Below are 13,955 nucleotides of genomic sequence, written 5' to 3'. Positions count from 1 at the left end.
TTCCAGGCTCTGCTTCCTGTCTGCCATGAGCAGGTTCCCTCTATGGCCTTTACACCATACTGCATCTGCATTTGAGCCTACCTAACCTGGACTTCTAAAAACTGTGAGCACCTCCTCCTTTTAAGTTGTAGGTGTCCCAGTGACAATGAAACTAAGACAATGTAAAACCAATTCAATGGAAGATAGCTTTTCCACAAATGGTGCAGGAGCAGTTAGATGTCCTTAGGCCAAAAGAAAAGAAATGAATCTCAACTCCCTCCTATGACCCCTCCGGCCTTTTCTTAAAAGCTAGGGTCTCACTGTGTAGTTTAAGCTGGCCTTGAACTCACTATGTAGCCCAGGCTGGCCTCGAACTCACTATGTAGCCCATACTGGCCTCAAACTCACAGTGATCTTCCTGCCTCAGCCTCCCAGTTGAGATTACAGGTGTACATCACCATACCCAGCCCAATACCTCATTAGAAAAGTCATCCTAAAGTTGGAGATGATGTTGCTCAGTGGTTGAGTACCTGCTTCACATGTACAAGGCCCTAGGTTCCATCTCCAGCAGGGCCAAAAAAAAGCATCATAGATAAACACAGATAAAACAGAGTGAAGAAGGAAACTGGCAGGCTACATATCAGGTGTCATTGTGCAAAGGACAAGAGAAACTACAATGGGGTGAGATCGGGAACGCAGTTTCATACTTCTTGGTTTGGTTTCCGCCAGATTCCATGCAATATTCCGCTTTACTATGCCTTCTTCACTGGTTCCTCCACATCTCCTTGGCCCCTTCATTTTGGACGTCCGTGGCCACCCACTGGCCATCTTTCTATCTGCCTCCCTCCAAAGAGGACTTCATCCTAGGGATGCTTTTTGTATATTTATCTGCAGGTGACTCCCAAATTCACATCTCCTGCTCAACCCCTCCTCCTGCACATCCCATGCTCAACATCTCCAGTGAAATGTTTACCTGGCATCTCAGGTCCCAAACCAGCACTTGCCTCTTCCCCAAACTTGCCCATCCCTCAACTTCCTTGGTTGGTCAATGGAAACCTTGCAATACATTAGAATTTCTCTTGTTTGCACCTTCTCCCTAGTCTTAAAAAGAATGTTCCCTTCTCACAGCCTCTACTACCACCTGCACTCTGGTCCCAGCCTGCTCACCCCTCACAGGGATGACTCTGGAGGGTCCTGACTTCTCACCAGCCAATGATTCTTTGGAGATGCGGCCAGTGTTCATAACAGTATTATTCATAACAACCAAAAAGTGGAAAGAAATTTAATGATTACCAGCTGATGAATGGAGATAGAAATTGTGATATATCCATACAGTAGAATATTATTCAAGCATGAAAAAGAATTTAGTACTCTACATGTTACAGTATGACCAAACCATGAGCACACTGAAAGTGAAAGAAGTCCAACACAAAAGGCCATGTTTTGGTTTTTTGTTTCTTTGTTTTTTTGTTTTTTTCCAGTACTGGGAATTGAACTCACAACCTAGCACTTGCTAGGCAGGTGCTGTGCTGCTGAGCTAAGTCCCCGGCCCCAAGGCCATGTTTTTTATGGTTCCACTACTATAAAATATCCAGAGTGGTCAAATCCTTAGAGACAGAAAATAGATTAGTATTTTCCCAAAGACTGGAGATAGGGAATGATTGCTAATAGGCATCTAGTTTGGGCCTGGCACAATGAAAATGTTTTGAAATTATGTGGCAGTGATGATGTTTGTACAGTCTTGTTATTATATACAGCTAAGTTAGATAGAAATTAACAGATGGTCAGAGAGGGACCTTGCCCTCAAAGGAGTCAGTGCAGAAGATGAGACACACCAAGACTGAGGCTGGAGACAAAGTGTAAGAGAGCCAGACTTGCAGCCTGCCTACAGATAGAAAACAGCAGCTTCAGACTGTACTGTAATGAGCACCAGGTCCAGTGAGCCTAGGTAAGGCATCAGATGCATAGATGGGTGAACAGACGGCTCTGACCCAGACTCTTATCCCTTCTCCAAAATGCCTTTTTTAAGTCCATTCCTCAGTTGATAGGCATTTGGGTTGTTTCCACGATTTAGCCATTACAAATTGCACTGCTATAAACATGGGTGCACATATATCACAGTGACATGATGTTTTCAGTTCTTCTGGAAAAATATACCCAAAAGGGAAATAGCTGGGTTGAATGGGTCCTCTCATCCTAGTTTATTAAGGAATCTCCAGACTGATTTCGAGTCTGGAAATTCTCCAGACTGATTATACCAGTCTACACTCCCACCAACAGTGGAGAAGAGTTCTTTTTTCCCCACAGCTTCTCTAGCATTTGTTACTGGTTGATTTCCTGATGACAGCCATTCTTTCTGGGGTGAGATGGAATCTCGGTGTTGTTTTAATTTGCATTTCTCAAATGATTAATGATGTTGAGCATTTTTTCATGTATTTATCTGCCATTTGTATTTCTTTATCTGAGAAGTGTGTGTTCATCTCAGATGCCCATTTTTGTATTGGGTCTTTGAATTTGGGGGAGTTGATTTTTTTAAAAAAGTTGTCGTATTTTTATATAATGGAATATTACTCAGCTATAAAGAAAGATAAACTCGAGAATTTTATAAGTAAATGGACACAACTAGAGACCATACTTATAAGTGAAATAAATCAGACCCGCATGTGTAAACACTGTATTGTCTCACTAATGTAAGAACCTGAGTGAATAAAATCTCTTAGGAAAAGGGAAAGAAACTGCTCAAAAAGAAAGAACAACTGAGATGAGGAAAAAGAAAAAAGAAAGTAAGAAGGAGGAAAAAAATGTACATATGTATATACAGGATAGCTAAGGCAAGTGTACTATTGATTTCTATTGCTTTATTGAAAGAAATAGTTAATGTTTACTTGTTTGATCAATCTCACATGCCTATATTTATCTGAGTAATCAATTTGAAGATATCAATATGTAATACAACAACCACTGTTAATTTCCTATCACCTTGTCTGAAATTCTGTTACTTGTATTGTTTTTGTGTTATTTGGTAAATGTCCGTGTCTGTTAATATGTTTTCGTTCTTTTACCTTTAAAATTAAAAAATGCCTTTGATCTTTCTACTAGAAGCTTTAGATAAGCTAAAGTTAGTAATGCACCATATACCTTTGCTATATGACTCACTTCTTTATTGGGTCAATATTAGCTAAGCTACTGTAACCCCATAGGTTGGCCTCAGCTGGCCCAGTGTGGTTGAGCTGTAGCCGTTTTTGTGTATAAAAACTTCCAAAGAGCCTCAATGGCAACCCATTTTCAGGCCCCCTCCTGTCTTTCAGGAGCTTTACCTCAATAAATTTTTTCTACTCTTAACCTATTTTGTCCTCATATTCATTCTTCAGTTATACAGAGACACAAATTCCACAGTACACTTCCAATATGTTTGTAAATGTTGATATATAACATTTATTATTAACATGTAATTTGCATTTTTGGAAGACGGGGTCTCGCTATGTAGTTCAGGTCGGCCTTGGACTCACTATGTAGCCCAAGCAGGTCTGGAATTCGCAGCCATCCTCCTGCCTCAGAGGTGCGCCACTACGCCCCGCAACATATGTGACTTAACGAAACCCTGCAACGACAGAAACTATGCTGGCTCCCAGCCACGCCCCAGCCCTCCATACAGCAGGGCTGCACCGTCCTTCGCAAAGATGCCAGTTCCACGCAGACCAAGGCAACGTACTAACTCCTAACACCCCAGGTTCGCGCTAGGCAAAAAGACTCGCGAAGCGCAGGCGTAGAGGTAGCCGCGAACTGGGTTGAACCAGCCCGGGCGGAAGCGGCTACTGTTGGGCTCAAAGAGTATGCGCAGGTCTCATGTTCCCGCGAGACTTCAACGGAGCAACGTCTACGGTAATTTCCGGTAGCAACCCCGGACCTGGAGGTGCAAGCGGACTACCGGTTTCAGGGAGCGGCTGGCTGGTCCTGAAACAGCGCGCGCGAAACCCTGGTCCGGCAGCTCTGGGCGCCATGGACCCATTTCTGGTGCTACTGCATTCTTTGTCGACCAGCCTGTCGAGCAGCGAGCTGACTGATCTCAAATTCTTATGCCAGGGGCGCGTGGGCAAGAGGAAACTGGAGCGCATGCAAAGTGGCCTGGACCTCTTCTCTGTGCTGCTAGAGCAGAACGATCTGCATCCCCAGCGCACGGAGCTGCTGCGCGAGCTGCTGACCTCTCTGCGGCGCCACGACCTGCTGCAGCGACTAGACAACTTTGAGGCGGGGGCTACCGCCGGCGCATCGCCGGGAGAGGCAGGTGAGTGTGTGGGGGCTAGGGAGGCAGGGCCAGTTCGCCCAGCCACAGTCCACGAGACCCTACCGGGCGTCTGACCTTTGCAAGGTTCGATTTGCTTGGGTTTTCTCCAGAGAACTCGGGCGCGGGTGGCACACCTGCTTTGCAGATGGCAGAATCAAAACAAAAAAATTCACCCAAGGTTGCAGAGCCTAGACACCCACCCCCTGACCCTCAGTGTTTACTGTACCACCCCGAGGAAAATTACAAAACTCACCGAAGAAAGCGGGCTTGCTGACGTCAGGATGGACTGGAGGCCTAGGAAGTGGTCAGAGGTCAGCTGTGCCTGTTGTTGCAGTCATTTCCCTTCTGCCTCTGTGAGTGTGCCGGGCTAAGAATGCCTGTTTCCGACCTGGGAGAATTGTTCCTCCCTTAATAACTGTGACCCACGGACTTACAGAGTGACACTTACCCCGCACTTAACATATTGCTTAATGTTCACAATAGTCCTGTTAAATATTATTTATTATGGTTTAGACCTAAAGTGCTCTCCAAAAGCCTCATGTGTTCAGAGGCTTTTAAAAGGTGAGTGGATCGAAGGCATGCTATGCTCATCGGTGCATTAATCCATTGAGTTCATTGCTGAATGTGCAGTTCGGGCCTGGTTGGAGGTGGTCACTGGGGGCGTTATCTGAAAGGGTATATTCTTGTCCCAAGCCTCTCCCTTCTCTGCTTCCTGACTGCCGTGGGTAGAGTAGCTTTCCTGTGCCCTTCCACGATGCCATTTCTACCTTGGAAGCAGACAACCGTGGGTAGAGCCACTGAAACCACAGCCAAAATAAGCCTCTCTTCTTTTAAGTTGTGGGTGGCAATATTATGTCTGCTGAGGAAAGCTGACTAATGTACTCTTAGTATCCATCGTCATTCTCACCTTTCACAGGAAAGGACTGTGGCTCAGAGATGTTAATTGGCTTGCCCAAATGCACAGCAGACAACTAACAGAGCCAGAAGTAAACCAAGACAGCCTGACCTCAGGTCAGGAGGTTTTGTTGAACATCCTAATCTAAATTAAGTCTCAAATTTGAAGTGCCACAAAATTGAAAGATTTTGAGCACTGACATGATGCCACACATAAGACATTCCGTATCACGAAAGTTTGTTTCATGTACAAAGTTTTTATAGTAGTTTGTAAAGTAATCTTCAGACTGTATGTCTAAGATGTATAGGAAGCCAGGAATTTCATGTGTAGACTGGGGTCCCAAAATCCCACATTATGATTATGCAGATACTCAGAAATTGGGTAAGGAATACCCTGTGTCAGCCACAGCGCTGCCTCTTTGATGGAGTTCTTCCTACCTGATCTGTCACCCCCTCTCCACCCTACCTGTGACTTGCAGGAGTTTTGGGAGTGAAAATGAGGTCAGAGTTCAAGGTTTCTCAGTCTCACTTCCGTGTTGTCAGAGCCCCACTGAAGGAGGTTGGAAAGTACCTTGGGGATATGTGTCCCAAGTGTAATGGTTGATACATTGTGTCAACTTGAGAATGGAGAAGTGTAGAAACTTAACTAAGTGACTCAGCAGGGGGGCCAGGGTCCTCACTTTATAAACATCCTGAGGTTGTGGAAGAGAAGGTCAGGAAGATGGTGTGGGCAGATAGTAGGCATACAGTATGAGGGAGGAAAAGAGGCTTGCCTCCCCCCGCTTTGCTCTTGTTGCTTTTGCTGTCTTTTGCTACCATGAATTGTTGCCCCTCTGCCGTGCCATCCTGCCTTGAAGCCAGCTGATATGGACTGAAAACCTCTACAAACCGTGGGCTATCCTTAATTTTGGACATTGAGTATTTTGCCTGAGCATGGAGAGAAAAGTAACCAAGATGACAGGTTTCAGACAGTAGCTTGGAATTGACCCTGAAGTCACTGAACCTAGCAGGGAATAAACTGTGATACCATATAAGGATGGATGCTTATTGGTGGCAAGCTAGAAAGAGCACAGCTCTGCCTGAAGACACAGGTTCTGATACAATACTGCTGGACAGACAGAACAGGACATAAGAAAACTTTTCATGGACACTTAATGATGAGGAAATGCAGATAAATTTAAAAGACAGTGCTGATAGGAAGTTATGTATAATAACTTCTTAGACTTGTGTTTGTGTGTGTTTTTCTTCAGAGAGTTGCATAGTTCCTGGGTGTTGGAGGAAAGTACACCAGGTTGACAGTGTGTATGGGTGGATGGGGAAGAGGTGACTTCGTATTCCTGTACTGAGGCATTTCACCACCATGGTTAAAGGCAGGTTCTGGCACCAGCTTCAGCTTTTGAATCCTGGCTTTGCCATTTCCTAGCCATATGATGCTGGGGAAGTCTTAACATCCCTGTGCCTGTTTCCTTGCCAGTACCTGTGGTTATAATAACAAGAACCTCGCTCTCAGGGCTGTCGGTGCTATAGGAATTGGCACAAGTGCCAACAGTGTCCCTGATCATGTAGAAAGAGATTGAATTTTCAGGTGCTGTCCATGTAGCACCTTGTCCTGCCTCAGCTCTCCTCTCCCTGCACACATTTCCAGAACATCCTGTTCTGGTCTGCAGTGCACAGCTCTCTGATCTTAGTAGTGAACATTCAGCCGAGGAGCATAGTAACCAAACATCAAAATCTGATCGTCAAGGTAGCCAAGAATTGGATGTATACCTGTATCCTGGGACTGTCATAACAAATTACCACTAATTTGATTTAAAGCAATAAGAATGCTGGTGTGATGGCACACTCCTATAACCCCAGCACAAGGGAGGCTAAGGCAGGAGGATTGCTGCGGCAACTGCAAGGCCAGCCTGGACTACATACTGAGACCCTGTCTCAAACAAAAACAAATAAAACAAAACAAAAGCAATAGGAATGTATTCTCTCACAATCTGAAGGCCAGAAATCTGGAGAAGCAGGTCCTGCAGGGCTACACACCCTCTGAAGGTTCGGGAACCATCCTGCCTTGCCCTGTCTGGCTTCTGGGGCCCCTTCCTTGGTCTGTGGATGGACCATTCAGGTCTCAGCCACATGGCCAGCTCTGTTTTGGTTTTTGGTTTGTTTTTGCAATACTGAGGACTAAGCCCAGGATCTTCACACTGAGCTACATCCGCAGCCCTTACTATTCTGATATAAGGTCTTGCCTAGGCTGGGTTCTAACTTATGATCCTCCTGCTTCAGCTTCCCAGAGTGCTGGAATTACAGGTGTGTGCTGTAACACTTGGTTCTCTGTATACCTCGTAAAGACAGCTGTCGTTGGATTTAAGGTCCACCCAGATAATCTAGGATGATCTCTCAAGATCCTCAGTTAATTACATCTGCAAAGGTATTTTTCTAAATACATGAATGTGGAGTTGCAAGAATTTGACATGGAGATAGTTTTCAAGGACCATCACTTAACCCACTATAGAGTGGGATATAAGGGCAACCCTATTTTTTTCCCTGTCAGGACTCCCCTACTTCTAAGCAGGTAGCCCAGTATGACCCACTGAGGGGTGGGGGCTGGCTGGGACAGAATTAGAGGCCAGTTTTGGGCTTTCTGTGACAGCCTCTGACCTGCTGGCTGACTCTAGCCTCAGCACAGGACCTGCAGCCTGATCCAGGCAGTACTGAAGCCCTTGGGGGTTGGGGAACCCTGTCTCCTAAAAGTTCTGCAAACCTCCAGTAAATCATCTTGTGCTTTCCCTACCAGACCTGCGTGCAGCATTTGATGTCATCTGCGATAATGTGGGAAGAGACTGGAGAAGACTGGCCCGTCATCTTAACGTTTCTGACACCAAAATTGATGCAATCGAGGAGCGATACCCCCGCAACCTGCCAGAGCGTGTGAGGGAGTCGCTGAGGATCTGGAAGACCTTGGAGAAGGAGAATGCGACCGTGGCCCACCTGGTGCAGGTGCTCAGGGACTGCAAGATGAACCTGGTAGCCGACCTTGTGGAGGAGAAACAGCAGGCCCGGGAGTCCCAAAATGAGAGCCGAAGCATGTCCCCAATGTCATGGGACTCAGATGCGCCCTCCAGAAATGGACCTGCACAGCCCCACCACTCTTCTGGGGGACCAAGTCCACTTGGTGCTGTCCACCAAGAGCAGCCCAGTGCCTTTGGTGCCCAGCTTTTGCCGCTGCAGCCCCACCACTTCTGAATGAAAGCTGTGTCTACACAGTGTCCGTCAGGCTGGGGTTTGGGCATTGCACAGATGTCCCCATGTTTCCCTTACTGTCACCCTAGGACAGGGATTCTGTCACCTTTGCTCAGTGAGCACCTGCAGGAAGAGGTTGAAACTGATGAGCACATAGAAGGAACCTGTTGTCGCTGGTGCTTATTACTGTCACTCTGCAGGTGAGCAGGGGCAGGAGGGGGTCAGAGAGGAAAACAGCACATCTGGCTCCAGAACCCACACTTCTAACCACTGTCTTGCTGCTGCCTTCACAGCTGACCATCAGGTAGACCTGGACACCAGGATCAAGTGGGATCCTGCCTCGTAGTCAAAACACCCATATACTCTTGGTCCCCTGAGTGAGCAATGTCTCTGAGGCTGGCAAAAGGGCAGTGGTGGCTATGGGGACGGACTGAGGGGAAGCCTCAGAATTGCTCATGAGAGGCTGGTGCAGTTAGCACTCAGTAAATGAGGATGATTGCTGTGATTGTGCAATTTACCATTTTGTATCAGAATCACTGTCTGATAACAGAACCAGCAAGAGAGCAGCCCTGCTGCCAAGGCAGTCTGGTGAACAAGTACCTTTCTGCTGGAAACTGTTACATAGCGTCGCTGTTCCTTTTGAGGACACTTTGATCTTAAATCGTCTCTGGAATCGCACTACAGCAATGTCAGTCTGCCTTGCACTCATCCTGGGTGCTCACCTATGGGTAGGTGGCGGATCTCCACTACAGAGCACTGACTGCAAGCAAAGGGTGGTCGGCCAGAGGGCAGCTTTGCCCTTTTGGGATCTGCCTGTCTCTAAAAATTGTCAAAACCAAAGCCAAGCAGCTGCATTTTGTCCCAGCTCTCTAGCTGTGAGTATGAAAAAAAAACCATATGTGTCATACTGTGCTACCTTAACTGTGGATTATCAAGTCCTCAGCCAACGTCTTGGATGCACTGTCCCTCTAAACTGTGGCCTTGGCCTTTGAGCTCCCATGTGCCTTCCTGGTTACTCCCTTTCCAAAGGATGAGCAGAAGTTTGGAGCAGAGCTAGGTTCCACCCAGTCTCCCATGCCCTTGCAAGGCACCCAGCATGAAGCTTGGAGGTTCAGATGCATCCCCAGACTCAGAAGTCCTCTTCCTCCTTTGCTGGATTGTACCACTGTCTATCCCGGGATGGAGCAGAGGTGGGCCAGGTCCTGGCAGCAAAGCTGGAGGGCACAGTGATGTGGGACCATGTAACACAGGAAACCACCCCTGGAAAGGGGGACCCAGAACCAAACAGAGACATCTATTATTGGTCTCCTCAGAGAGCAGCTGCTGTCAAGATACTGCAGGTGCTGAAGCTATGGCTGAGCAGGACAGCCTGCCCTCAGGAAACTCAGGGTGTGCCCACTTCCCTAGAACAGTAGGGAAAAAGCAAAAGTGCTCACAAGACCCTAGGTGGGAAGATGATGGTGGCAAGTGTTTGATAGTGGGGATGATTTGCTAGATGATAAACTGTTTATACTTTCTGTGATGCATTTTTTGGGGGATTTTGTTGTTTGGAGACAGGGTCTTATTACATAGTTCAGGCTGGCCTTGAACTTACGGTGTAGCACAGGCTGGCTTCAAAACTCACAGCAATCCTCCTGCCTCAGTCTCCTGAGTGCTAGGACTATAGGTGTGCACCACTACACTCAGCTCATTTTTCAGTTTCCAGGAATTGCCCTGTAGATGCAGTAGTTGATACCTGGACTGTCTGGCAGGGCACCTGCACAGGGAGAAGGGGGAGCACGTGGCCTCTCAGGTCTGGCCTGGGTTTGAGTCCTGGCTGTGCTTCTAGTGGCCCCATCACCCTAAAGGGACCATCAATAAATATAGGGGCTGGGGATTTAGCTCAGCGGCACAGCGCCTGCCTGGCAAGCGCAAGGTCGTGAGTTCGATTCCCGGTACTGGAAAAAAAACAAAAAAAACCCAAAAAAACAAATAAATATTAAGAGTGTGAGCTTCATTCTCAGGGACCTTAAAAATAAGCAACAAAGCTGATTATGGTGGCACAGGTCTGTAATCCCAGTACTCTGGGAGGCTGAGGCTGGAGGATTAAAAGTTCTAGCCCCCTGGGCCACTTAGCAGCATAATGAGACTTGTCTCAAAATAAAAAGGAGGGGGGCAGGTAGCTCAGAGCAAAGGCCCTGGGTTGGCTCTCCAGTTCCAGAAAAAAAGAGAAGAAAACAAAGCAGGACTTTACCCAGAGCCCCAGGGAACAGTCCAGAGGTCATTTCACTCAGAACAGAGGAGCCCACCATCAGCTCTGACCCTGGGATGTCGCCCTCTGCCCCTCTGGTTGCTGGAGTTGGGGATGGTGCAGCACCTCTCAAGGAAAGGCACTCGATCTTCCTAACCTCCCATGGGACAGATGTGCTCAATGTCCAATCAGTACCGTGATCTAGAAGACAGGTTCTGATACATCCTGCTCAGAAGGGAGCTGTTGTGTTTGAAGAGGGTTTCTTAAAGCAACTTTACCAGAAAAGAAGGAAAAATCACATTCCTCTTTTTGCAGCCATGTACATACAACCTGTGATTCTGAAAAAGGTGCACTCAAGTCATAGGGTTTGCCTAACAGCACAAGTGAATAGCTGCATCTTGCTGACCTATGTCCAGATGTCTATGTTTTGCAGGGGGTTCGAGGCCTCTGCATGGGTTTGCCCTGGACCAAAGGCTCCAGCCCTCCTTTTTTCCAGCTGCTTTCTCCCCACCTTCCTGTATGAAGTGGCCTCCACACACCATGGCAGCCCTGCTTTCCCAGCTCCACCGCACACGGGTGCTTCTTTCACCCCTCTCCAGCAGTCACCCCCCAGACTCCTTGACTCCCTGCAAGCATGCTACACCATAGTCTCCCCTTGCTGGAGTTGCAGATTGCCACAGCTACTGCGCACTTTCACTTTGAGACGTTGCTTTTGACTACTCTTGCCATGAACAACTCTTGTGCCTCCTCCCAGATGCCATGCCCTGGTCTCATCTCACCAGGGAGCACAGACCCCTCATGGCCTCTCCTGTCCCAGATCCTGGAACCTGCTGCATCTCTCTAGCCACCTTCTTTTCTGGAGGTCCTGCACCCTTAGTCCTTGTATGAGTCTCCTTTGGCTGCTATAACAAATCACTGCTGGTTTACTGGCTTAACTCACGTTTTTCTTAAGGTTCAAAAGGTCAGGAATCCAAAGTGGATCTCCCAGGGTTCAAGTGAGGTGTGAGCAGGGCTGGCTCCTTGCCTCGGCAGCAACTCTGGCAGCTTGTGCTCATCTGAGCTTCCAGCTCGAAGCCTTCCCACTCCTGTCCCTTCCTGTCTCCCTCCCTCTCCCAGTGGCTTCTGAGTGACCCAGGATCATCTTCCCATCACAACGTCCTTCATTTAACCACTGTGTGACATTCCTTTTGCAGTGTCAGAGAGCATACGGATCCTGGGGATTAGGACGTGGACATTGGGCCTGGTGCTTCCCTGGATGCTCACTCATCTGCCAGCTGGGCTAGCCTCCTGTCCCTTGGGCTCACTCCCCTACAGCAGAACCAGGTCCAGAACCCAGCGCCTCATAATCCTTTCTCTTGGCCACCTTCTATTCTGCGCTATGTTGCTACCCTCGTTCCCAGCACAGCCAGCCCCTGCTCTGGACCAGAGCAAAATGACCTAACATCACCCACCACTACTCTTGTCCTGGCCCAGCTCAGCCCAGCCCCCACCAGCAGCCCTAACCACAGACCCCTGCCTCTCTCTGGAGAAGCCACAAGCTCTCTGTGGACAGTTCTAGTTTCTTTTTTTTTCCATAACTAATCTGAGTCATCTAGCTGACTGCTTTCTGACCACACACTCCCAGTGTGGATGGAGTTTGGAACCAGATGGCGAATGTGACTCGAGGCTGCTTATGTTCATGCCAAAGTGGCCAGTCACCCTGGCTTGTCTCTCAGGGAAAATTTGCAAGAGAAAGGCATTTTCACCAAAGTAGCCCTTAGTCTCTTGAATCATGCACTAGGTGGAGATGCTGTGGTAAGAACCATGTACACCCTGTGGATTGTCACCAGGGGACAGGGTGATTCAAGGAAGGAATGGGGTCCTCACTGAGCAAGACCTCAGTGGTGAGGTAGAAGAAATAGGTAGAAAGCAGACAAGGAGAATTGTAACTTTAAAATTGTACTTTTAAGAAGACTGCTTAAAAGTTACCCAGTGTTATCCGTATCTTTATTCCATACATTACACCCTGAGCTTGTTCATATTCAGACTGGCTTTTTCTTCCAAGGATGAATTCAGGCTTTTTCTTCCAAGCCCATCACAGCTAAATCCTTTAAAGACACTGTAAACCCAATGTGTGCACTTGAATGGATTACGAAATACCTAAGGCAGTAATAAAGCACAGTTACCAGTGTGTCTAGCTGGCTTGTGGAGGCATGAGCTTGGGTACTGTGTATGGTCTCTTGCCCGCTCCTCTCACTGTTCTCTACTTCCTGGCCACTGGGAAATAACTTTGTTTTAACATGTCCTTCTGCCGTGATCTTTCTGCCTTAGAACCAGCTAATCATGGACTGAATTTCTAGCAACCGTGAGAAGGTTAAACTCCCCTCCTCTAACTTGTGGGTGTCAGATAGTATGTCTCTGGCGGGAAAGCTGACTAATACAAAGTCCGTTAATTAGCTTAGTTGATAAGGGAAAGAGCCAGGTACATACCTGTAGCTCAATACTCAGGAGGCTGGCTAAAGCAGGAGAATTGCCTCCAGCTTGAGTCTACCTTAGGCTACATAGCAAGACCCTTTCTCAAAAAAAAAAGTGGCAACCTCAAAAGTGTTAGAACATCTTAGATCACCTATCTTAAAGGACTCCTCTAAAAACATATATTCCCAACCACAGACCATAATGTGCCTCCGGAGAGCCCACCCTCTTTTGTGCACTGTGATTCTGCCTAATAAATCCTTTTGTGTCCCTCTCTAACACGTCCTGAAAATGTTTTCTGTGACAACGATAAAGAAACTACCCAGCAGGCTGAGTTAAGAGCCCGTCTCCTTTAGGGGACCTCAAACCCCGTCAGGTGACAATATGAATGAAGTTGTGGCTGAAGTAGAGCAATGTGGTAGCCATTTGTGCCACCCCACACTGGCATCACCAGGACACCTGAGCTCCTGACAGTGGCAGAGATGAGGCTATGATTTCATACAAGTTCACATGCAGTATTCAAGGAGGACAGAGCAGTTCACGACAGAGCACTCGAGGTGGACAGTGGTGATGGCAGCACAGCGGGAATGTGCCTCGTGCCCCCGAGCTACATGCTGGACAGCGGTTAGAAGGGAAAATTTCATGTTATGTATATTTTTTCACAGTTAAACCATCATACCTCCTTGTTAGAGATGCATTACTTGCATTGTTAGTTTAAACTGTCTTGTTGGCATCCCTCCCCTAATTTGCAATTTTATGGGTAGGTAATTTAGACATCATAAAGACTGGAAGCATAAGCTTGTATCCTTTAGTTTTTATTCATTGAAAATAAAAACGTAGTGATCACTGACAGCCTAGGGCAGTGTCAGTCCTTGCAAAGGG

At 47.3% G+C, this 13,955-nt stretch overlaps 1 protein-coding gene across 1 annotated transcript; it reads left to right on the top strand.

Annotated features, from left to right (window-relative positions):
- The first annotated feature begins 3,866 nt into the window (after nucleotides 1-3,866).
- Nucleotides 3,867-13,352, top strand: Fadd (Fas (TNFRSF6)-associated via death domain). Its single transcript, XM_005384238.2, has 2 exons — nucleotides 3,867-4,264; nucleotides 7,947-13,352. The coding sequence occupies exons 1-2, from the start codon at nucleotides 3,979-3,981 to the stop codon at nucleotides 8,393-8,395; spliced, it is 735 nt and encodes a 244-aa protein (XP_005384295.1). The 5' UTR covers nucleotides 3,867-3,978; the 3' UTR covers nucleotides 8,396-13,352.
- Nucleotides 13,353-13,955: the final 603 nt, after the last annotated feature.

The sequence above is a fragment of the Chinchilla lanigera genome, unplaced genomic scaffold (assembly GCF_000276665.1).
Source record: "Chinchilla lanigera isolate Chin_1 unplaced genomic scaffold, ChiLan1.0 scaffold00021, whole genome shotgun sequence".
Taxonomy (NCBI): Eukaryota; Metazoa; Chordata; class Mammalia; order Rodentia; family Chinchillidae; genus Chinchilla; species Chinchilla lanigera.
Note: the sequence above shows the minus strand (reverse complement) of the source record. Positions and strands in the feature narration are given on the sequence as shown.